Source organism: Fistularia commersonii, chromosome 14 (genome assembly GCF_037954325.1).
Source record: "Fistularia commersonii isolate RoL2024-O1a breed Wild chromosome 14, RoL_Fcom_v1.0, whole genome shotgun sequence".
Lineage (NCBI taxonomy): Eukaryota > Metazoa > Chordata > Actinopteri > Syngnathiformes > Fistulariidae > Fistularia > Fistularia commersonii.
Window position 1 is genome coordinate 17,991,732 of NC_141297.1, and position 24,771 is coordinate 18,016,502.

General features: G+C 43.2%; 1 protein-coding gene across 2 annotated transcripts in view; it reads left to right on the plus strand.

Annotated features, from left to right (window-relative positions):
• ccdc22 (CCC complex scaffolding subunit CCDC22) overlaps window positions 1–16,268 on the plus strand; it is a 30,710-nt gene extending 14,442 nt beyond the window's left edge. Inside the window, exons 9-16 of one of the 2 annotated variants that reach the window (XM_086159554.1) lie at window positions 1,422–1,541; window positions 1,627–1,743; window positions 2,847–2,948; window positions 3,039–3,146; window positions 4,860–4,955; window positions 6,111–6,170; window positions 6,260–6,334; window positions 15,606–16,268. In XM_086159554.1, the coding sequence (XP_086015680.1) occupies window positions 1,422–1,541; window positions 1,627–1,743; window positions 2,847–2,948; window positions 3,039–3,146; window positions 4,860–4,955; window positions 6,111–6,170; window positions 6,260–6,334; window positions 15,606–15,719 (792 nt within the window). In that variant the 3' untranslated portion in view covers window positions 15,720–16,268. The remainder of the gene's footprint in view (window positions 1–1,421; window positions 1,542–1,626; window positions 1,744–2,846; window positions 2,949–3,038; window positions 3,147–4,859; window positions 4,956–6,110; window positions 6,171–6,259; window positions 6,335–15,605) is intronic. The other variant, XM_086159555.1, reaches the window with a different exon arrangement.
• The last annotated feature ends 8,503 nt before the right edge of the window (window positions 16,269–24,771 follow it).

Below are 24,771 nucleotides of genomic sequence, written 5' to 3' on the forward strand. Positions count from 1 at the left end.
TGCATGGCTGCATATAAATATGCATATATAGGTATATATCAAAAAATTGAATATCATGGTTGGTTGTCTATTTGTGTGGCCCTGCAATTGACTGGCAACCAGTCCAGTGTGTACCCTGCCTCTCGCCCAATGATAGCAGGGATAGGCTCCAGCATCCCCTGCGACCCTGAGTGCAGGATAAGCAGCAGAAGATGGATGGATGGATAAATGGATAAATGGATGGAAGTTCAGTATTATTTGCTGGATAACGAAAACCAAATTTCAGTATCTCAGAAAATTAGCATATTACACAAGCGGCCTTGAGGTCATCTGCGCTGTTAAGTCTGGTGTGTCTCATCTTCCTCTTGATAATACTCCATAGTTTCTCTATGGGGCTCTGGTCATACAAGATTGCTGGCCAATCAAGCACTGTTACACCAGATATTCAAAATTTACTTAGATTTGAAAAGAGGAGTTTGGGCCACTGAGCAACAGTTCAGGTCTTTTTCTCCAAAGCCCAGATAAGACACTTTTGATGTCCATGGTTCAGGATTGACTTGACAGAATTATTGCAACATTTGTTGCAAGATTTGTCTATGCGTTGTGGCACTAGATACACGGACCCCAGCCTCAGTCCACTCCTTGTGAAGCTCCCTCAAATGCTGTAATGGATTTTGCTTGACAATCTTCTCAAGGCTGTTATCCCTTGTGCTTCTGCACCTGTTCCTACCACTCAACTTTCTATGAATATTCTTGGATACAGCACTCTGAACAACCAGTTTCTTTAGCAATGATCTTTTGCGGCTTATCCTCATGTGGAGGTGTCAATGACCATCTTCTTGGCATATGATTGTGTAGCCTATTGACCCAGACTGAGACCATTTAAAGGCTCTGGAAACCTTTGCAGGTGTGTTGACTTGATTAGGCTTTTAGGGTGTGACACTGACTTTTCAAGGTTGAACTTTTCACAATATTCAAATTTTCTGAGACACTGAATTTTGCATTTCAGTGTCTGTAAGTCATAATCATCAAAGTAGCTTGAAAGGCTTAAAATATTTCATGCAGTGTGTAATGACTGTATAAAATGTGTTTCACTATCTGAAATAAGTGACAAAAATATTCAACTTTTTCATGACATTTAATTTTTTGGGATGTGTATATGAGGAATATCAATATTCTTTTTGAACAACTTGTTTTTTTACCCCTGAAACCTAAAAGAAAGTTCAAAAAAGTAGATTGTAAACTACAAGGGCCCCCCCCTCCCCCCCTCCTGTAATTTCATGTCAATGTAATTTGGTGTCTAATGAGACTCCAGAGTTGACGAAAGCAAATAAGGAAATACTTGATTAAAAAAGATGTACAGGAGCGGTGTCATAACAGCAGCCATAATGTTTGAACAGTAACAAAAATCTTTTTTCAAATGTATAATTGTTTGAGTGCAGGTGTATGATGAGTTGAAGCAGCGAGAAGTGGAAAACAGTGAGGAAGTGGAAAAGGTACACTTAAAGAAGAAAACAATTGACATGTTGCCAAATGCAGAGACCCACCTAGTGAATCTTCAGGTAAGAGAGCTGAGTTAAATAGGTCTGTCCTTCAAATGTTATTGGGCATCCAAACTTATTTGAAATTCTGGTTTGTTGTTGCTAGGATCTGGTAGAGGCCAGTGCCAATCATGTATTGAGCCTTGCCACTCAGTGGGAGAAACACCGTGCTCCACTCATTGATGAGCACCGCAGGCTCAAAGAAATCTGTAGTCATCAGGATGTAAGTGTGTGTAAACATAGATTAATTGATTTATTTCTTCCTCTTCTTTCGGCTTTTCCCTTAAGGGGTCGCCACAGCAAATCAACTTTCTCCATCTAACCCTATTCTCTCTATCCTCCTCTCTCACTCCAACTACCTTCATATCCTCTCTCACTGCGTCCATAAATCTTCCTGTTGGTCTTCCTCGAGACCTCTTGCCTGGTAGCTCCAATGCCAGCATCCATCTACCAATATATTCTCTTTCCCTCCTTTGTACATGACAGAACCATCTCAGTCTGGCTTCTCTGACCTTCTCTCCAAAACATCTAACGTGCGGTTCCTCTGATAGACTCATTCCTGACCCTATCCATCCTGGTCACTCCCAAAGAGAACCTCAACATCTTCATCTCTGCCACCTCAAATTCTGCCCCCTGTCTTTTCATCATTGTACCTGTTTCTAGGCCATACAACATCGCTGGTCTCACCACTGTCTTGTACACTTTTCCTTTCATTCTGGCCAAAAGTGTTCTATCACATAGTACCCCGGACACTTTTCTCCACCTATTCCAACCTGCTTGGACCCGTCTCGTCACCTATTCTCCACCCTTTCTGTTGCTCTGGACTGTTGATCCCAAGTACCTGAAATCCTCCAATTTCTTGATCTCCACTCCCTGTAGCCTCTTACTACAGATCGCAATGTCATCTGCAAACATCACAGTCCATGGAGATTCCTGTCTAACCTCATCTGTCAGCCTATCCATCACCATTGAGCTAATCCCTGATGGAGTCCCACCTCCACCTTGAACTTCTCTGTTACTCCCACAGCACACCGTACCACTATCTCACAGCTAGCATACATGTCCTGCACTAGTTTAACATACTTCTCTGCCACTCCAGACTTCCTCATACAATATCAGAGCTCCTCTCTTGGCACCCTGTCATATGCTTTTTCTAGGTCTACAAAAACACAGTGCAACTCCCTCTGGCCTTCTCTGTACTTTTCTATTAGCATTCTCAACACACATACTGCATCTGTTGTACTCTTTCTTGGCATGAAGCCATGTTCAGAAATGCTGAATTCTGATAGAGCAAAATTAGTCTGCTAATTATTTTGTTTCTTTCAGCGGGAATCCTCCCAAAAACTGTCTGAAATCAAGTCTCTTCATGATAAAATCTGCGTTTCATCAGATGAGGCAAAGAAGAAGGAAGAACTATACAAGCAGCTGGTACCAGTCAATTCAATTTATTTTGGAAGCCTGGGCATACTCTATTAATCCATTCATTAATTAATTTAGATTGTCTGTTGTCCACTCAAGGTAACACAGTTAGATAGTCAAGCCCAAGACACTTCTCGAGCGTCTTATACCCAGAGGATCCTTGAGATTGTAAGCAACATCAAGAAACAAAAGGCTGAAATTACAAAGGTATGTGAACAAATCATTGTGAGAAGATGGCTGCTTTGACGTTTGGGGGTTCATCTGTGAAGTTGTTTAAGGGGCAATGCTCAATGTTTTTAGCGGCTATGTCCCATAGATAGGGAAATTCTGAGGTGAATTAGATTAAGTGATGCTCAATGTCTTCAGAGCTGAGAGGGTGGTATTTGATATGCTGATGCAGACAACAAAGGTGATAAGGAAGTGATTGGCAGGTTTGGTGTCCAGGATAGAAAGACAGAGAAACAGATGGTGGTAGACTTTGCAGAAAGGATGGAAATTGCTCTTGTGAATACCTTCTTCTAGAAGGGGCAGGAACATAAGATAGACAAAAGAGGGACAGACTTTTTGTGGGGTGGATAAGCAAGTAGTGAAATTTATGATTGTAAAGGTTCTCAATCATCCAGGTCAAGTGTTGCTAACTCACAACTGACAGCCAAATGAACCCTGCTCAACCCCTACTCAAGACAGCCAACCAGTGTCTATTGTTCCTAACAATGCACATTTTTTGCCAAGCACAGGAAACTTCAGGGCCTACCCCTTTCCCTAGTGCTTATATACTTCAAACTCCCCACAGTCAGTTAGAATTGAAGAAGCTCTTGGATGAGAGGCTATATCCTCAACAAACCAAGCCAAGTTCAATTTTATGATAAAATGAGAGGGCAAGAGATAAAACATTTGTCTGCAAGAAGCTTCAAGGCAAATGGTATCCATTGGAAGCATAGAGGTTCGGAGGAGCTAAAACAGAGTTTAGTGGAAGCAATAAATTATGCAGTTCAGAATGGGGACCATGAAAATGTTTGCAGTGTAGAAAATTCAAAGCAAGTCATGAATTTCTTAGAGGTTGCAAAAACATAACAGCAACTTGTATAAAAGACTGACATTTTACTTGACATCAAGCATTTAATGGACTATCTCTGGTGAACTAGACAAAAAAAAAAACAAATCTTTAGAATGTAATTGATCTCTTTTTTTTAAGTATAGTTCTAGAAATTTTCCATTAGCCCTTCATTCAGGATTCTTGTCTTATTCTTGTCTTTAATATCTGGTATCTTGAACGATATAGTCAACATTCACATCGTCAACAGTCAAAAGATTTCTTTGGGAATCGAACTAAAACAAAATTGTGTTTGATCTCTTTCACACTTGTAGTGCAGCTATTTCAATGAAAATGAGTAATAAAAGTGCAACCACCTCTGAGACTCACCCCCTATTTCATAACCTAAACAATTGAAATACATTTTGTATCTATTATTGGCATAATTAAAGAATTTAAAAGAAAAATAACTGATTGTGTGAACTTAACTACCATTCATGGGCTAGCTTGGCATGTATAGACGCAAAGAAAGATCTTGCTGAGGTAAACAAATTATGTTTACAGTAGTAGGGACGGGAAAATACAAAATTGACAGTGACAGCGGTATTTGAGATGTGATGAGACTGGTCAGCGCAGCGAATCTTAGTAAACTGTTGTTCTAACAAGAGCCTTATGTTCTTTACCAACCGATGATCTGAAATGTGAAAAATGTTTTTGTTTTTAAGTTAAACTGCCTTGAAAGTTGACTGAACCTTGACATGCCTATGACAAGGATTAAATTTAGGAATGCAGAAAGTCAGAAGAATGAGTTGTCAAAAGAAAAACTCAGTCTGTGCTATCAACGAGAAGCAAATTTCTCAACAAAACTGTTTTTATCCCCTCCACAGATTTTGTCTGACACCAAGGAGTTGCAAAAAGAGATAAACAGTCTTACCGGAAAATTGGATAGGACTTTTGCTGTGACTGATGAGCTGGTCTTTAAGGTCTGTGTTTCATTTTGTGTATCTGTCAGGTTAAGCAACAATGTGATTTTTCTAAGTGAAGACAGCTGAGTCCTTCTGACTTTTGGTGTGATAAAATTTGTTTGATTTGGAACACTAAATATGTGTTATTCATTCAATAGTCCGTGTGATGGATTGCAGCGGCCCCCAACGTTTTTTGTGCCGGGGACAGGTTTTATGCATGAAAATGTTTCTGCAGACCAGTTAGAGGCTCAGGGGTTCAAATAATATAAACTTTTGTCAGTTCACAGTATTTATCTGAACACAACAATTACACTTTATCTTAGGCAACAGTAAGGCGAAAGCGGAAACAATCATTTTTCAAAATAAGATCCAAAACATCAAATGAAAAAACTACAATTTGTTCAAGAAAGATTTTCTTTGCAGACCAGTACCAAATGATCTGCGGACCGGTACCGGGGGTAGGGGAACACTGATTTAGTGGATTATTGTTTTTAGTGAAAGGAATATCTAACTCATGTAAGTCTCATTTGTCCTTCTTTTACTATTTGTAAATAAAATCCAATTCAAAGGCTATCACTATCAGAGGACAAAGGCGCCTAAGTTGTGAAATTCTGTGTAATAAGTAAATGTGGCAAGGAAGTATAAGCATAGTACAAAATACATTCAATGAATTATAACAAACATCTATTTTTGTATTTTTGATTATGTAAACCATATAAATAGGTTCTGATGTTGCTCTGAATTGCACAAACATTATGCAATACATAGCTTTCAGACTTTTAAATGATACCTCCATACCTGTGAGAATACATTTTATGACATGGGTCTTTACAAATTACCCATCTCCTGATGGGATGGGTGGTAAGGAACTATTTGCAAAGAAAAGTGAGAAAATTATTTGTAGGTCAAGAGATAGCAAGAACTGGGCAATTACAATGGCAAGTTTGGAAGAAAGTGGCTGCCTTGAGTTAAAAGTGTAAATCACAGGAACCGAGACACTCCACTATTGGAAAAAAAAATATGCTCATGTTGTGATATGATGATTTGGAAAGAAAACCGAAAAGAGATGAGGTTTTCATAAATGTTTGTTCCCAGATTTATCAAATCATTGTTCAATCAATCGTCAGTATTTTTGTGAGTGTAATTGACCATTTATTTCAAATTACCTTAAAGGATGCCAAAAAGGACGAGTCTGTCCGCAAGGCCTACAAGTACCTGGCTGCCCTACATGAAGTAAGATATACATCATCTTTCTTTTGTTTTACTCTTTAACACATTTGAGACATGGTTTTACTTAATCTAGCTTTGCACCCCCTCCCCAGAACTGCCACCAATTGATTCAAACAATTGAGGACACGGGCACGATCCTAAGAGAGATTCGAGACCTCGAAGAACAGGTGGGAATTTGATTTACATCAAACACTTTTAAGATGTTGCATGCAACATTCTGGAACTTTACCCTGTTAGCTTTTGACAGGAAATCCCAGGAAAATCAGATTAATCACAGCGATTACTTCAGGATCTGCTAGACAAAAACCGTAAAATACAGGAAGGGGTGAATTTTAAATTTGACCCCTTGTTAAATTACTGCCAAACTCTGCTACAATCAGTAAGAAAATGGAGAAATAATGATAGCAATGTAAGAAAAAGAATGCAAACATCTTGTCATTGTATATGAAGGTTTGTTTTACTGTCTTAAGAATGGTTCCTTCTTAAAGCCTTCATTACTAAAAGTGGTGTAATACCTGCCATATCATGGTGAGCCCAGACATTGAACTGCTAGTGGTGACCCTGCATCTATACTGTTTGGAAGAGGAGTTCACATGTGCCATCATTATCATGGTTTACATTCTGCCGACTCTGGCAGCTACTGAGCAGATAACGTCACATGCAGACTCCAGACACATCCAAATGCACTCCTAGTCATCTCTTGTCATTTCAATCACACCTCTGGTGATTCACAAACTTCTCATCAATTCGTTAGATCACATATGTCAAAGTCACGGCCCGCGGGAGCCCGTGAACAAATTATCTCTGGCCCCTGGGATGAAATTGAATTATTATTAGAACCAGCCCGCAGGCCACAGCCGCCTGCTGGTGTTTTGGCCTCACCAATACTACATTCACTACAATGCAACGGTACCGCGCGAACTCACTGCGGCGCAGCTGGTTTCATTCTTCATCAGCAGTCAGAGCAGATGTCAAATTTCAGCTACCTCCTCCCCGAAAATGGCTTGACAAAAGGTGGACGCTGAAAACAGGGGAATTCAAGGCAGGTGGGAGGCAGAGTACATGTAAAAGGCAAACCTGTGTGTCTTTTATGGGGAGAAAGTTTGGCTGCAGATGCGTATAGAAAACTTGAGCCACTTTCCAGCTGCCAGACCATTGGAAGTAGTACAGTTTGCCTATATGATCAACATACTTGCAGCCGACTCCCGACGGCGATTTGCTGACTTTGAAGCCCAAAAAAGCAGGTTTGCACTGCTCTGCAATTCTTTTGCAGTTGACGTGAAAAGCGCACCACCAAACCTACAAATGGAGTTGATTGAGCTCCAGTACAATGACACACGGAAGGAAAAACATGAGAGTGGGTGCTGCTGAGTTTGCACGTTTCATCCCCGTCATAATGCCCCAGCTGCGCATCCAAGCTGCTCGGATGCTCTCTATGTTTTGCAGCATATACCTGAGTGAATAACTGCTCTCTTTGATGAAGCTAAACAAATCATCGCTCAGGAGCCGTCTTAATGATAAGCACCTTCGCTCAATCCTGAGGATTTCCTCATCTCAGAGCCTGACCCCGAACATTGATGAACTTGTACAAAAGATGAGACACCACCAAGTATCAGGCTCAGCCTCAGACAAGTGATCATCACAGAGCATGAACGTATTTTTAGTTTTTCAGTCAATTAAATTTTTACATTTTTTTCTACAAGACATGTGATTTTTCTTTGAAAAAAATATTATTTTGTCTGTGTGCCATAGATTTTTGTATTTTATTTGTTCATATTTATTTTTCAGTTAATAGATTTATTTTTCAGTTAATGGACTGATTGCAGATAGGAGCCATCAGAAAGAATACAACTGATTTGATTTATTTATTTTTATTTTCTCATTTTACTATTTGAAAGCAGTAATTGATGTGATCATAGAGCAGCACGATATTGCATCTTCAGTTTAGAATGCATGCAATTTCATTTATGTATTTAGGTCTTGGTTCAATAGGCTATGTTCGGTCAGTTCAATATGATATAATAAACACTGAATTGGTCTGGCCCTCAGCTTGTAACAAATTTGTTTTTTTGGCCCTCCGTGTATTTGACTTTGACACCTCTGCGTTAGCTGCTCTAAGAATACGTTGAGGACGCATACCAGTCTCCTACCTTACCCTCACTTATGGAACTCCGATCACAACTGGTACTTCTCACCTGTAAGTACTCTCCCATTTTCCAACAACAGTCCACTGCAACCAGAAATGTGAGAGACTGGTCAGAAGACGGACAGAAATCTCTGCAGGGGGTGCTTTAAAGCCACTAGCACCATGACTAACTGTCTATCCAGTGCACAACTACTTCTGTGTGGATGCTGTTATCCCATCAAAGACTGCCCAACAATAAAACCTGGACCACAACTGACCTGAAGGAGCTTTTGAATAAAAAGGAAAGATGCTTCAGGAATGGGGAAAGAGCAGAGGAGAGCACAGAAGGAGCTGAAGCTGAAAGAGAGCGCAGAGAATGTGGTGTATCCTGTCACTTGCATTTAGGATTGTGATGATGTCTACATTGGAGAGACCGAACAACCGCTGCACAATCTGATGGCCCAACACAAACGAGCCACCATTTCACCCCAAACAGCCTTACGTCTACTTTCCTCCATCAAGGGGCACAGAGCAGAAGGCATCCTTCAGAGAACCCAATGACAGCTTCTTAATGAACGGATAAGACAGACACACTTCATGATAGACGTCCTGGAAACCAAACTCACACAAATAAGGGAAGAAACAACATCACATTTTTCTGGTTTGGTCATGGAGGACATTAACAGGTTTGTAGAGAAGGCACAGACAACTCAACACAACATTAGCAAGGAAAGACGGAGACAGAAATTTCTGCTATCTCCAGAAGAAACTAACCAGGCCTCATTCCAACGCAATCCTTACATGGAACGGAAACAAAAATACCCCCAACACAGACAACAAGAACTGGGTTAGGAAGTTATGCAGCCACCAACTAAACCCAATGATATTGGTGTCCTGTCTAGAGGTCTAAATTTTGCAGTCAACCCAGATTGGGTCCCAATAGATGACATCATCATGTTAAATGAAACAGCCATACGCAACAACCACATCTCCGATACAGAAGCTGAGCATATCCAACTCAAGGTCTCAGCAGCACTCTTCAGTGCCAAACCACCCCCATCCAATTTAATACCTGAAGACAAGACGGCGCTCTCCCCACTCCAAAAGAACAAGAGCATCCATCCTCCCAGCCGACAAAGGTAGATGTACAGAAGTTCTGGATAAAAAGGATTACTAAGCAAAGATGGACAATCTCATCAGGGACACAACAACATATGAAACCCTGAAACAGGACCCAGCCAACACATACAATACAAGAAGAAAGTGGTCAGCTGTCTACAGCTTCTAGAAAAGGATACAGCCATGGACAAACCACTTTATTATCGACTGTACCCAGAAGCCCATATCCCCTATAGTGATGAACATGTACATGGAGGAGGTTAAGAGGAAGGCCCTCGCTTTGTTCAAGGGAACACCACCAAGCCACTGATTCAGGTATATAGACAACACAGGGGTCAAGATCAAGAAGATTGAGATAGAAGCTTTCACCACTCACCTCATCATGATCAACACCCCCTCAAATTCATAAGGGCGGACGTCACTGCTAACCAACTCCCCGTCTTGGACTGTTGCATTCACATCCAACAAGACAGAAGCTTGGACATCAAGATTTAAAGGCAACCAACACACAGAGAACAGTATTTACTTTTCAACTCACACCACCCCCTTGAGCACAAACTGGGGGTAATCAGAACTCTACCTCAACCTTGTTGCCTTCAGCAGTTGATGGGATGTCCTTGGCTCGATGAGGTAAACACATTAGGAAAGCCCTGAGATGCTGCGGCTACCCTAATTGGGCCTTCCCCAAATCAAAAACCACTACACGCAGGAATATAGAACAGGAGGAAAACAAGGAACAAAAGCTCATCATCAAACAATATGTTGCTGGTGTTTCAGAGAAACTCCGAAGGGTGTTCAACAAAAAACATATACTGGTGCATTTTAAACCCCACAACACCCAGAGACAAAAACTGGTACATCGAAAGGACATAACACCCAGGTATAAGATAGAGAATGTGGTGAATGCTGTCACTTGCACTGAGGATTGCGAGGATGTCTACATCCTCGCAATCCTGGAGAGACCGAACAACCTCTGCATAAACCGATGGCCCAACAACGGAGAGCCACCACTTCAGGGCAGGACATCGTGGTCCACTTACACCTGAAGGACAACGGTCACTCTGTTGAAAGGAGCAATGCCAGATGATTCAAGAGAGGAGTCAAAGAAGCCAACTTTGTCAAAACAGAAAACCATCTCTGAACAGAGGAGGGGGACTCAGACACAACCATTCACAAACGTATGGACAACGGTCACTCTTTTGAAAGGAGCAATGCCAGATGGTTCAAGAGAGGAGTCAAAGAAGCCAACTTTGTCAAAACAGAAAAACATCTCTGAACAGAGGAGGGGGACTCAGACACAACCATTCACAAACGTATAACCAAGACAGGTTTGCACACATGGACTAGGCCATCTGCACCCTCCAAACAACCAGGATTTACCTTCACCACCAGAACCAGGCCCCGGTAACATCTGCATGAGCCTCAGTTCATGTGCTCCAAGAGGTTTCACTCCTTTGTTTAGCTTTACCTTTTCATAATCCAATCTGGGTAATCCCACAAAGTTGCTATTTAGTTCCAATGAATGGCACCCCCCTTAGCAAAAAAAAACCCCTTAGATAGTTTCTGTTTGCCAACTCTGTCATTTACATAACAAGCCACCATAACCTTGATCCACTCAAAACCCAGAAACTCCCCACAAGTCATTAGAACAAAGAAGCCTCTCAGATGAGTGGTGAAGCATCTTCAATTGAAGATATTAAAGTCCAGATGCCACGACAGGAAGATTTCGACAAATGAGTGAATGGTTGTTTGCCTATTGCCCATACAACCCTGAGCAGGATAAACTGTAGACCAGGAGTGTCAAACTCATTTCACATCGTGGGCCACATACGGCCTGGGTAGATGTCAAGTGGGCCGGACCATTAAAATTATAGCATACTTAGCTATAAATAACCAAAATATCATGTCTTTCCTTTGTTTTGGTGTAAAGAAGCACAAGAACATTAGGAAAATCTTGAAATTTAATCAACAGTCCTTTTACAAAACATTTCATGAAATACCTCATATTTTCTTAGACCTCTAGGTTGGATGAAATTTACAGCATGAACAACCACCTCCATGACGTGGTCCATTTTCAAGGACCTTCAACACAATGCCACCTTGTGCAAAATACAGTGAAATGTCCAGAAACAATCTCCTCCATTAAGGGCTTGTACTCTCTCTCTGAACTTTGTCACGACACCTGTTTTCTTTCCAATCATCTCTGTTTCAATTGGCTGTCTAAATCTGCCGATAGTTCCAAAATCCTCTCTGCCATAGTATTCTTCCTCAGGCTAATATTGGCAAAAGCTGGTCGCTTCTCGGGACATACGAGTTCAGCCGCCTTCATCATGCATCTTTTAACAAAGTCACCGTCGGAATATGGCTTTGATGCTAATGCTATTTCACTAGCAATTAGGTAGCTGACTTTCACCGTCGATTCACTGACTTCTCGGCTATGGGTGAAAGTGGACTGCTGTTTCCTTAGACCAGCCAACAGTTCGTTGATCTTATCTCTTCTCAGTTGTCCTTGCAAGCTGTGATATTTTTTGCTGTGATGAGTCTCATAGTGGCGCCGAATATTATATTCCTTAAATACCGAAAGTTGTTGCAATCTCACCAAGCACAAAGGCTTCTCGTGCGTCTCCGTAAATAAATAGGACGTAGTCCATTTTTCTTTGAAAATTCTACACTCTTTATCTACTTTTCTCTGTTTTGATAACATTTTGGCTAATAAGATGGAGTGGGGAGGGAGAAAACAGGGTAGAAACAACGTCTTAACAAGCAGCAGACAGCGCATTGATACCGTCTGCTCTTTGGCCTGTCTCGGTGATGTGGGTTTTCTACTCTGACCAAAACGGTGCACCCCGAGTGGATAATTTTTGAGTTGCATTTAATTAAGAAAATATAATCCATGTCTTTTATGCATTTTTTTTACTCTCAAATCATCCTGCGGACTTGATCGAACCTCCTTTCGAGCTGATTACGGCCCACGGGCCGTATATGTTTGACACCCTTGCTGTAGACAGTGGATGGATGAATGGATAAATACTACCCTAAGCAGGAAATTGTGTTAGAGATTAAGGAGGGGGAGTAAATTTGCTCTCATGCAGTTCTAGCAGTCATTGGGGGTTTATAGTGTGGAGAGAATTGAGGAGTTTGACAGCATGCAGGGAAAAAGACTTTGCAAGTCTCTTAGTTCCTTAGTGTCTACCTTATGGCAGAACTGTGAAAAGGTTGTCTTGCGGAGGTGTAATGTCCTTTGTGACACCTTGGGCCCTCCTGATGCTCTTGATATGTCAATGTCCTCTAGTGACAGGAAGACATTTTCTTAGCTGTCTTGATCACCCTCAGTATAGCCTTCCTGTCCTGAGCTGTGCAGCGTCCACACAGTGATGGAGCTGTTGACACTCTTCATGATGCGTCTGGGGAAGTTCAGCCACTGCTATGACTTCCTCAGGAGGTGATAGGTGTTGTGAGACCAAGTGACATAATTGCTACTGTGAGTCCAGAGAAACTTTTTTACCCTCTCCACCTGTTGTTGGTGTTGGTCTGGGACACCGTGCAGTCACAGGTTAAGAGGATGTATAGCACAGAGCTCAGCTCAGAACCCCGGGGGGGTCCCTGATGTGCAGTTCCCAGTTCTCACTGACTGGGGTCTGAGTGATGTTGGGGTGATGGGGTCTGTCGGACCTTCGCTGGGCCCCCTGCAGTTCGCATACCAGCCCCGGATAGGAGTGGAAGACGCCATCATCTTCCTGCTGCACAGAGTCTACACCCACCTTGAGGAGGCAGGAAGCATTGTGAGAGTCATGTTCTTTGACTTCTCCAGTGCTTTCAACACCATTTGACCTGCCCTGCTGAACAGGAAGCTTCTGGACGTGCAGGTGGATGCTCCACTCGCGGCCTGGATCAACAACTACCTCACAGGTCGGCCGCAGTACATGAGCCTGGGAAACATCATGTTGGACACCATTGTGAGCAGCAGGGGGCGCCACAGGGGACGGTCCTGTCTCCCTTCCTGTTAACGCTATACACCTCAGACTTCAGGTTCTCCTCGCAGTCCTGCCACCAGCAGAAATTCTCCGATGACTCTGCCATCGTGGGCTGCATCAATGGAGGCCAGGAGGAGGAGTACAGGAGTGTGGTGGACAGGTTTGTGGAGTGGTGTGGACTGAACCACCTGCAGCTCAATGTGTCTAAGACAAAGGAGCTAGTGGTGGATTTCAGGAAACAAAGGACCCACCTGAATCCGGTCACCATCAGGGGTGCTGAAGTGGACATTGTGGACACCTACAAATACGCTGGTGTCCACTTGGACAATAAACTCGACTGGACCTTGAACACCAATGCCATCATCAAGAAGGGTCAGAGCCGCCTGTTCTTCCTCAGGAGCCTCAGATCTTTCAACGTCTGTAGGACCATAATGCAGATGTTTTACCTCTCGGTGGTGTTCAGCGTCATCTTATACGCTGTTGTGTGCTGGGGCAGCAGGCTCAAGACAGCTGACACCAACAGACTCAACAAGCTCATCAGGAGAGCTGGGTCTGTCCTGGGAGTGAAGCTGGAGTCTGTTGTGCAGGTGTCAGAGAGGAGGATGCTGAGAAAGCTCCTCAGCATCATGGCCAACGTCCATCACCCCCTGCATGCCACACTGACATCCTGTCAGAGCTCTTACAGTCGTAGATTGATACCACCAAGGAGCTCAACTCAACGCCACAGGAGGTCTTTCCTACCTGAGGCTATCAGACTTTTTAATTCCTCTTCCCTCAGCCGCAGAAAATCTTCAAATCTTTGTTATTAAGACCTAAAAACACTTGATAGCCTTAACCTTGACAATATATATTTTATTGTATTTCTTATTCTCCCTCCTTCCTACTATTTTGTATTATTGTTATGTTTTTGCTTGAAACTCTGGCACAACAATTTCCTTCAGGATAAATAAAGTTGTTCTTATCTTACCTTATTATAAAGCTCAACACCTAGTTGCAGAGGGCATGTGTCAGACCAAGGTTGAGGAGCTTCTCAGCAAGTCGATGTGGGATGACTGTGTTGCATTCTGACCTGTAGTCAATAAACAGCATTCTGACATAGGTGCCCTTGCCTTCTAAGTGGGTGATGGCTGTGTTGACTGCGTCACCAGCACACCATTTTTTCCTGAATGCATATTGTAGTGATCCACATTAAAGGTACCATCCTTGCTACCTTGGACCATGACTGTCCGTTCAAAGCACTTCATTATTGTTTAGGTGAGTGCAATAGGGTGATAGTCATTGTGGTTGGCCACTGCGGTTTTCTTAGGGAGGGGCACAATCATGGTGGACTTACAGCACGTGAGAACAGAGGCCTGGGTGAGCGACAGGTTGAAAGTGTCTATGAAGATGTGTGTCTGCATCAAACAGCTGTGCTTCAGTGCCTGACTGAGGATGTTGTCCAGGCCAGCTGCCTTCTGGGGGGTTTTTCCTCCTCAGAACCAAGCTCACTGCTGCCAGTGACACAGAGTGGTGTGCCCTGAGTGTCTCTAGTGACAAAAGTCCCACTAGGTTGGTTGAAGCGAGTGTAGAAGTCGTTCAGCTCATCTGGAAGTGCGCTTGAGCTGTTTGCTGCCCCCAGTCACTTCTGATGGTACTGCAGGTGATATGCTGCAGGGTGTGGCACATGTGCTGGGAATCTGCTACAGCAAAATGTCCCTCCAGCTGGTTCTGCTCTCAAGATGAAGATCTTGTAACATGAAATAAAACGTGTTTAATTTCTTTTAGACGCCACTCATTGAGCTTTTACAGCAGTGTAAAGATGCATGCAGATAAACCAGGTAAAATGAATATTTTAATTGACTGTTTGATTTATAAATATATTTTGCAGTGCTCAGTGAAATCCATTTTTGAGCATTTGGGGTTGCTTTGGAGGAATCCTATAAATTCGGTCCTTTGTTTCCTAATTAATAGGATAAATACAATGGTTTCTTTTCTATGGGAAATTATTACAAATGGCTCTTTAAGCATTAAAGGTTGCCGCCCCCTGATCCAGGTAATGAAAAGGGAAACTTGCACAAGTGATACATACTTATGTCGTTTAAGGTCTTGCTCAATGTGATTTGATACATAAGAGTTGATACATATTTGTCAAGGCCTTAGTCACATTCAACTTGTTCTGATTGTGAAACAGTGGAAAAGACAAGATGAGTGTTTCTTACCATTTTCCCAATATTTCCTCAGATTGAGACAGAAACTGGTAACAAAACTGTGGCTAACCTGGAGAGAATCCTGGAGGACTACAAGGCAATTCGACAGGAGAACTCTGCACTTGCTGCCAAAGTCAGAGATGGCTAACTAAGAGATGGGGTTTCTTCTAAGTTGATGACTGAGGCTTAAGCTCAAAAACAAACCAAACAGACCAGAGCAGGACTGAGGCACTTCTTCATTTTTAGAAAGATTTGGTTATTAATCCAATCAAGCACCAACAGCTGATTTCCCGAAGAGAGATTAACTCATTTTGGATTGATGAAAATTTACCAGAAATTATCAGGTAAAATGGTGATTGTATGGTTCATTTTGTTCATTTCTCTGGCTGGAAGAGCTCTGTGAGGGTCTGTGAACTAGTGGGGTCATTCTGTACAAATTAAACTACACTGGACTTCTGATTTGAGCTCAGTCACTTATTGATATGTGAATGACACTGTAGAATTTAAATCTTTGATTTAGACTTTTAAATACAGGAAATATTCCCAGTATTGTCACTCTTTTGCAGTTGGCTATATTTGATGAAAGAAATGTCAAGTGAAAGAAACCAGATATGGGGCCCTTTCACAAATTTGTTCACCACCAGCAAAGCATCATTGTATATTATCAGTTTAAATAAAGAAGTCTTAAAAACTCAGAGAAGCATTTGTTTCACTATGTCCTTTTTTGTTTGACCTAACTTGCTCATTAGAAGTATTTTAAAATTAAGCTTTTACCGTGCCTGTGAGGGTCTCACACCTGGGTTCAATTCGTAATCGGCGCCAGCTGCAGCAGCGGCCGCTAATCAAGATCCCTATAAAGGGCAGCGGCACGCTCTGCCTGGTGCTGGGGGATTGTGGTTGTCCAACAACCCTGACCACAGCGGATCCCTGTCACGACCGGACCCCTATCCTGCCTTCACCCTGCCTGGGGCCCGTCCTGGTGAGACCCAGCCTTGTGCAACTCTGTCTCGGGGCCAGGGAACTGCCAACGACACCCTACCTGCCTGTCTACCTAAATAAAGCGCTTCAACCCTGATTTCAGCCTCAAAGATGTGGTTCCCTGCCTGAGTCTGCGCCCTGTGACAGCGCCACCTGTGTCCACATAATCCATTGCAGTTCTAGCTACAAGCACACACTATTCTCCAAAGACTTAGGAGATCCCTCCATCTACATTGTACAACATTATCAAAAGATTGTGAGAATGATGACGAATCTGTGCGTACAGGACAAGAATGAAGGTTAGCACTTGATGATTGTGATATTTGAGTTCTGAGGTGGCACTGCATTAGAAAAAAAGATGCGTCTCGGAATAGGCTCAGGAACACCTCGAGAAATAGCGGTCTGTGAATTGTTTTCTGTGCAATCCACAAATTAAAGTTAATGAAAGTATCATACAATGAAGAAGCCATATGCGAACACAGTTCAGAAACACCATGGTCTTCTCTTGCCCAAAGCTATTTTAAAATGGCCTGAGGCAAAATTGAAAACTGTTCTGTTGCCAGAGGAATCAAAATTTGAAGTTCTATTTAGAGACCATGGACACCATGTCTTGCAGACTAAAGAGGAGAGGGATCATCCAGCTTATCAGTAGACTGTTCAGAAGCTGACATATCTTATGGTATGGGGTATTATTAGTGCCTATGGTATGGGCAGCTTACACATCTGGAACACCACCATTAATGTTGAAAAGTTTATCATGGGTTTTTTTGTCATTATTTATTTTTCAACAAATCATACAAATAACAGAAAAACCAAAATATAAAAAGGCAGTCAAAACTAAACTAAAAGGACAACACCCCTTTTCATCCCTCTATACTCTATATTTGTGATTATAACAACTGTGATGCATTTCAACATATGTTCAATGTAACAAGCCCTTAATTTATAAGAAGAAATTGCTCCACGCTAGATGAAACTTCCCTTTCATATTGTTCTTCCTGGCAATCCTATATTGGTACGGTAATATGCAGTCTCAGTCATCAAGTGAGTCAAATGCAGCCTCAGGGCAGCACTGGCCCGTGTCCCCCCAAGCCTGCCTTGGGGGAGCATGGAGCAGTGTCTCCCTGTGCCGGTCCCAAGGCCGGATAAATGCAGAGGGTTGCGTCAGGAAGGGCATTCGGTGTAAAACTTTTGCCAAAACTAAACATGCGAGTCAACCATAACCATATCATACCGGATCGGTCGTGGACCGGGTTAATGACCGCCATTGGTACTGATGACCTACAGGGTACTAATGGAAATTGGGCTACTGTGGGTCGAAGAACAAGAACAAGAAGAAGAGGTGGAGTGCGTGTTCAGAAGTAGAGAGAGAGGAGGAAAGGAAGGAGCCTGGTACTGAGAGTAGGGACTCTGAATATCGGGACTATGACAGGAAAAGGTAAAGAGTTGGTCGACATAATGCAGAGAAGGAAGGTGGATATACTGTGTGTCCAGGAGACCAGGTGGAAAGGTAGTAAGGCTACAAGCTTATGAGCAGGCTCTAAGTTGTACTATTATGGTACTGACAAGAAGAGAAATGGAGTAGGAGTTATCTTGAAGGAGGAGTTTGTTAGGAACGTCCTAGAGGTGAAAAGAATGTCAGATAGACTTATGAGTCTGAAACTGGAAATCGAAGGTGTGATGCTCAATGTTGTTAGTGGCTATGCCCCGCAGGTGGGATGTGAATCTGAAGAGAAGGAGAAGTTCTGGAATGAGTTAGATGAAGTGATGCAGAATATTCCCAGAAATGAGAGAGTGGTCATTGGTGCAGATTTCAATGGACATGTTGGTGAGGGCAATAGAGAGAATGAAGAAGTGATGGGCAGATTTGGTATACAGGATAGGAATGCAGAGGGACAGATGGTGGTAGATTTTGCAAATGGATTGAAAAAAAGGATTGAAATGGCTGTAGTGAACACCTTTTTCCAGAAAAAAACAGGAACATAGGGTAACTTATAAGAGCAGAGGTAGGAGCACACAGTCAGTGACTGGTAGACTAAATCTTGTATAGACGAGGTAACCTGAAAGAGATCAGTGACTGCAAAGAAGTTGTAGGTGAGAGTGTAGCCAGACAGCATAGGATGGTTGTTTGTAGGATGACTCTGGTGACAAGAAAGATGAAGAGGACAAAGAAGTGGGATACTGAGAGGACTGAAGAGAACAGACAGGAGTTCAGGGAGATGCGGCGAAAGGTAAAGGTAGAGGTAGCAAAGGCAAAACAAAGGGCGTGCGATGACTTGTATGCTCGGTTGGATAGTATGGAGGGTGAGAATGATCTATACAGGTTGGCAAAACAGAGAGATAAAGATGGAAAGGATGTACAACAGGTCCGGGTGATTAAGGACAGAGAGGGAAATGTATTGACAGATGCTAGAAGAGTGATGGGAAGATGAAAAGAATACTTTGAAGAGCTGATGAATGCGGAAAATGAAAGAGAGGCAAGGGTAGAAGAGGTGACTATTGTAGACCACAAAGCAGCACAAATTAGTAAAAGTGAAGTGAGGAAGGCATTGAAGAGGATGAAGAGTGGAAAAGCAGTTGATCCTGATGATATACCTGTGGAGGTGTGGAAGTGTCTTGGAGAGGCAGCGGTAGATTTTCTGACTAGATTATTCAACAGGATCTTAGAGAGTGAGAAGATGCCTGAAGAATGGAGACAAAGCGTGATGGTGCCTATTTTTAAGAATAAAGGGGATGTGCAGAATTGCGGGAACTATAGAGGTATAAAGTTGATGAACCACTCAATGAAGTTATGGGTAAGAGTAGTGGAAACTAGACTGGGAGCAGAAGTCAGCATTTGTGAACAGCAGTATGGCTTCATGCCTAGGAAGAGTACTACAGATGCATGCTAATTGAGAAGTAGGCCAGAGGGAGCATTGTGTTTTTGTAGACCTAGAAAAAGCATATGACAGGGTGCCAAGAGAGGAGCTCTGGTATTGTATGAGGAAGTCTGGAGTGGCAGAGAAGTATGTTAAACTGGTGCAGGACATGTATGCTAGCTGTGAGATATTGGTACGGTGTGCTGTAGGGGTAACAGAGAAGTTCAAGGTGGAGGTGGGACTTCATCAGGGATCAGCTCTGAGCCCCTTCTTGTTCGCAATGGTGATGGACAGGCTGACAGATGAGGTTAGAAAGGAATCGCAGCAAGACATAATATATGTGTGTGAATGAGAGGAACTCGGGTGGAACAGTGAGGCTACAGGGAGTTGAGATCATCAAGAAGCTGGAGGATTTCAGGTACTTGGGGTCAACAGTCCAGAGCAACGGAGAGTGTGGAAAAGAGGTGAAGAGACGGGTCCAAGCAGGTTGGGTGGAGAAAAGTGTCAGCGGTACTATGTGATAGAAGACCATCGGCCAGAATAAAAGGAAAGGTGTACAAGACAGTGGTGAGACCACCGATGCTGTATGGCCTAGAAACTGTTACAATGACCAAAAGACAGCAGGCAGAACTAGAGGTTGCAGAGATGAAGATGTTGAGGTTCTCTTTGGGAGTGACCAGGATGGATAGGATCAGTAATGAGTCTATCAGAGGAACAGCACATGTTAGATGTTTTGGAGAGAAGGTCAGAGAAGCCAGACTGAGATGATTCGGTCATGTACAAAGGAGGGATAGAGAATATATTGGTAGACGGATGCTGGAATTGCAGCTGCCAGGCAAGAGGTCTCGAGGAAGACCAAAGAGAAGATTTATGGACGCAGTAAGGGAGGATATGAAGGTAGTTAGTGTGAAAGAGGAGGATATGGAGAACAGGGTTAGATGGAGAAAGTTGATTTGCTGTGGTGATCCTTGAAGGGAAAAGCCGAAGAAGAAAAAGATTTATTTTATACATGTACTACTCTCAGATTCACATAAAGATTTTACACATACAGCTTGGGTGTTAATGACTCCTGTAGGTCAGTTCACAAGCCTCAGTGAGACAAGCTTCTGGTCTCACTCAAGGGGTTGCTTCCTAGGCACAGCAAATCTTTTAATTCACGCCAAATATTCCGCACCAACCCAAACCCCAACCTTGATCCCCACAGAACAAGAATTAGGAGGATTTTTTTTTCCTATAACTGCACATTTCACTGATATTTAAGTACTTTAAAAAGCTTTCAATTCAACCAAACCTATACTGCAGTGGGTCAGACTTTTAACAAGAAAAGATATTTTTCAACTACGTACATGTTGAGACTTCACCAGGTGCTCTGCCTCCTAACTCAACATTTTCTTTAGGGGTACTCTAACCCCCTCAGGACTTTAGCCCTTCGGGTGGACTCTAACCCCCATGGGACTTTAACCCTTTTCCTTTTTTTTTTCTATTGTATTTTGACTGCTGCCGACTGGGACATATGGTAATACAATGACAACAAACAATTGTGTCATTTTCAATTGCAGAACTCTGATAAAACAGGCGTCTGCTTACCCCTTTTTATTGTGAATGACGCACGCCATTGTTGTCAGAGTAACCAGTTGTCCGCTGTGGATGATTATCTGTTTAGCCTTCACTTCTCTGTCTTCATCATGTCGGGGTCAACAAATTGTTGGATCGTGTCCCATTCTACCTCGACACTATGAACGGGTGGATCCTGCATGTTTGTCGATGAAGCAATAGGGGAAGCTATTTAAGCTTCAATTAGTCTTTAATTTAATTTAGTCTTTTAATTTAGTCTAAACAAAGTGTGTCAGTTCACGAAGTCTGACTGGCCCAGTTTCCCTGACCCAGTATTTTATGATACAAAGAATGAAATGTGCATTTGTAGGTGTCTTCTTCTCATTGGTGATCTCCCAGAGTGTAGCTCCGGCAGATTGGCCTGTCTTTATCTGACTCCTGACGTCTTTTGGGTTCCCCAGAGCAGGGGCTGCAACTCAAAAGTCATCATGCTCAGCACACACTCCTCCTCTACTGTATCTAAAGAACTCTCAGTACCTACTTCTTTGTTTTTGTTGATCATCTATGGAGTTGTTATCCATTTCTCTACAACCATGTTCTTTACATGAGGCCCTCTAATGTGGTTAAGTATGACCACATACTTGTGGTCATACTTGATCGGATGGCCAGGCACCATGAGTCCTTTGTATCTGTAAAATGTGCTTGGAACTTCTGTCCATAGACACACTTGGCTTTTCTCAGACCCAAGTGCAAGTTGGCCCTGGCAGATTTAAAGGGCATCCTTGTCCCCTGACTTGAAGGCACCATTCCATGCTCTCAGAAGCTCACATACCTCAGCGAGGTTTTTGATGACCGTCACACCTTCAGTACATTTTGCTTGGCATGCAGTAACAGTACATGCTGCCAGGTTGACATGCTTGTTGGTGATTGCAGTCTCCAAAAACAGTCCAGTCTGTGCAGTTTAAACAATTCGGGAGAGCGACGGTAGCTTCTTCTGGCCATGAGTCACTGTCACTTCACAGGCGGCTTGTTTCTGGTCAATAGTTGTCTGTAAATGGGAGTTAGGAGAGATGTTCCCCAGGTGGGGGTTGGGACCAGCTCTTAAAGCCTGTTTGATGTGAGTGTAGACCTGCTTAATCGCCTGCTCTCCCCTGTTTGAAAAAGTTTATATGTTTGTAGTAATGTGGTGGTACGGTCTTCAATTCAGCATGAATAGAATCACCCATGATTATGTGGAGTTCAGGTTGGAGTTCTTCATGGAGCTGACAGACTGATACAGCATGGATCTCCAGTATAAACTTGCTTTACCTGAATGCATTATATAGTGAGTAGTTGCTTAGCAGCTACTTGGATCATCATTAGTCACAATGAGGCACTGAATTCAGTTGCAAATATCATTTTTAAGCATGTGTCTCATGGAGAGCAGGGCGGACTCGGGCAGGGAACCACACCTCAGAGCAGGAATCTGGGCTGAAAGCGCTTTATTTGGATTGAACGGCACGTATGGTAGGACGGGTTGCAGGCAGGACAGACCCCCAGGCAGGGTGACGGCAGGCTCTCGGGCTGGGTCAAGGTCCGATGGTCCACCAGGGGTTCCCGGTCTATACACAGAGTCTGGTGGCTCACCTGGGTCAAGGCAGGATCTTGGGCTGGGTCAGAGTTACGCCGGCTGGCTGGGTCCGGTCGTGGCAGGGGTCTGGGACATCCGCAATCCTCCGGCGCCAGGCAGAGTGTCCCGCTGCCCTTTATAGGGATCTTGATTAGCGGCAGCTGGCGCAGATTGCGAATTAATCTCAGCCGTGTCTCCTCTGGGCTGCCAAGAGGAGATCCTGACAGTACCCCCCCCCTCCCTCAATGGGCGCCTCCTGGCACCCCACGGAGCCAGCCTGGGTCGGTGTGGTTCCCCGAGTCCATGGTGGCCGGAGGATTCTGTCACGGAGAGCAGGGCGGACTTGAGCAGGGCACCACACCTCAGAGCAGGAATCTGGGTTGAAAGCGCTTTATTTGGATTGAATGGCAGGTATGGTAGGACGGGTTGCAGGCAGGACGGACCGGGTCTCACCAGGACAGGTCCCAGGCAGGATCTCGGGCTGGGTCAAGGTCCGATGGTCCACCAGGGGTTCCCGGTCTACGCGCAGGGTCTGGTGGCTCACCTGGGTCAAGGCAGGATCTCGGACTGGGTCAACGTTACGCTGGCCAGCTTGGGCGGGGCAGGGGTCTAGGACATCCTCATTCCTCCGGCGCTAGGCAGAGTGTGCCGCTGCCCTTTATAGGGATCTTGATTAGCGGCAGCTGGCGCCAATTGCGAATTAATCTCAGCCGTGTCTCCTCTCGGCTGCGGAGAGGAGACCCTGACAGTGTCCAACAGCAAGCAGATCTAAAGTCAGAAAATTGCCTTTATTGGGGGTAGAGAACACATTTATTAGCAACAGTCTATACTGGCAGCTGGATTGGTCACTTCATCTGTAGCCTGCATTTAAACTTGGGTAATCAACTACATTTCCTTAATCATCTTGCACCAAATTCTTTAAGGCCAGACTTATTGCAATCATTTGCATCTTCTGAGGCAGTGGTGCTGGTAAACCTGACTGTTCAGCGGTAGAATTGGATGGAAGAAGCCAGGGATCTCAAGTGGGATGAGTGCCATAAACTGGTGGAATAAGGTCAGAAAAGGGGCATGAAATCTCCCTGTGGGGTACTTGATTGGGTTATTAATGTTGGTGAGGTCAATCATATTGAAAGACGACAACCGGTTGACCTGATTTGACATTGGAGGAGCAACAAATCAAGCGACAAAGCCATCATGTCCACATGTGGAAGTGTTTTGTGACCAAGGATGTGGATTTGATTGCTTCTGGCTGGGTTGCTTAAGTTAAAGTTTCTGAGTTTGTGACAATTTTATAACTCAATTTGCTTCATAGGATGCATTTTAAAATTCCTGTCTTGCCTCTGAAAGTTGTGTTTAGGAAAATGTAATGCCTCATAGGGAAGGAGAGATAGTTGGTTCTAAGTATAGGATTATCTGTTAGGATAATCCAGAGTACTAATGGCCTTTTGAGATAACCTATATTGTATATGTATATCTATACTTGTATTACTAACACACAAACACGCATTATATATAGTGAAATGGCTATGTAACATTCTTACCACCAAGTTTTCTTTGTCTAGCAGACTTACCTTCCACTTAATCCAACCCAACACCAGGTGTTGATCAGTTGACAGCTCTGCTCCTCTCATCAGATGTCATAGACATACGGTTCCAGACCCAATGATACAATTGCATATTTCTCTGATCTTTGACCTGAGGTGTTACATGGTACCATGTACCATGTTTATGAACAACCATTTGCTAAAATATCATTTTTCCTATGGCCACTTCATACAGAATTCCACTGGCAAAACAGTATTTTGGTTAAAATCAGATAGGGAGTTTGTTCCAATAGCATTGTCAAGCTTTCTATATCACTGCATTAGGAGGGGTTGAAGTGTCCCAGCAAAACTATCGAGTCACATCATCCAACAATTTCCTGAATGCTTGATATTCTGATGTATTTGTTTGCAGGTAAATCAAAACAGCCAGAGAGAATCCCCCAAAACCTTTATTAAGATATACTATAGGTAGCAACAGACAATGTATTCAGTGAATGATGATTTCATATGTATAGCAAATATCTTTTTCTACGGTTATGAGATACATCTTGTGATGCAGTTTCTTGGACACATCATCAGTGATAGTACCTGGGGTCACAGTGGTTTTGGGTCTTTCAACTTCAGACCCCCTCACCCAGGCAACCTGGCCAGGAGTGA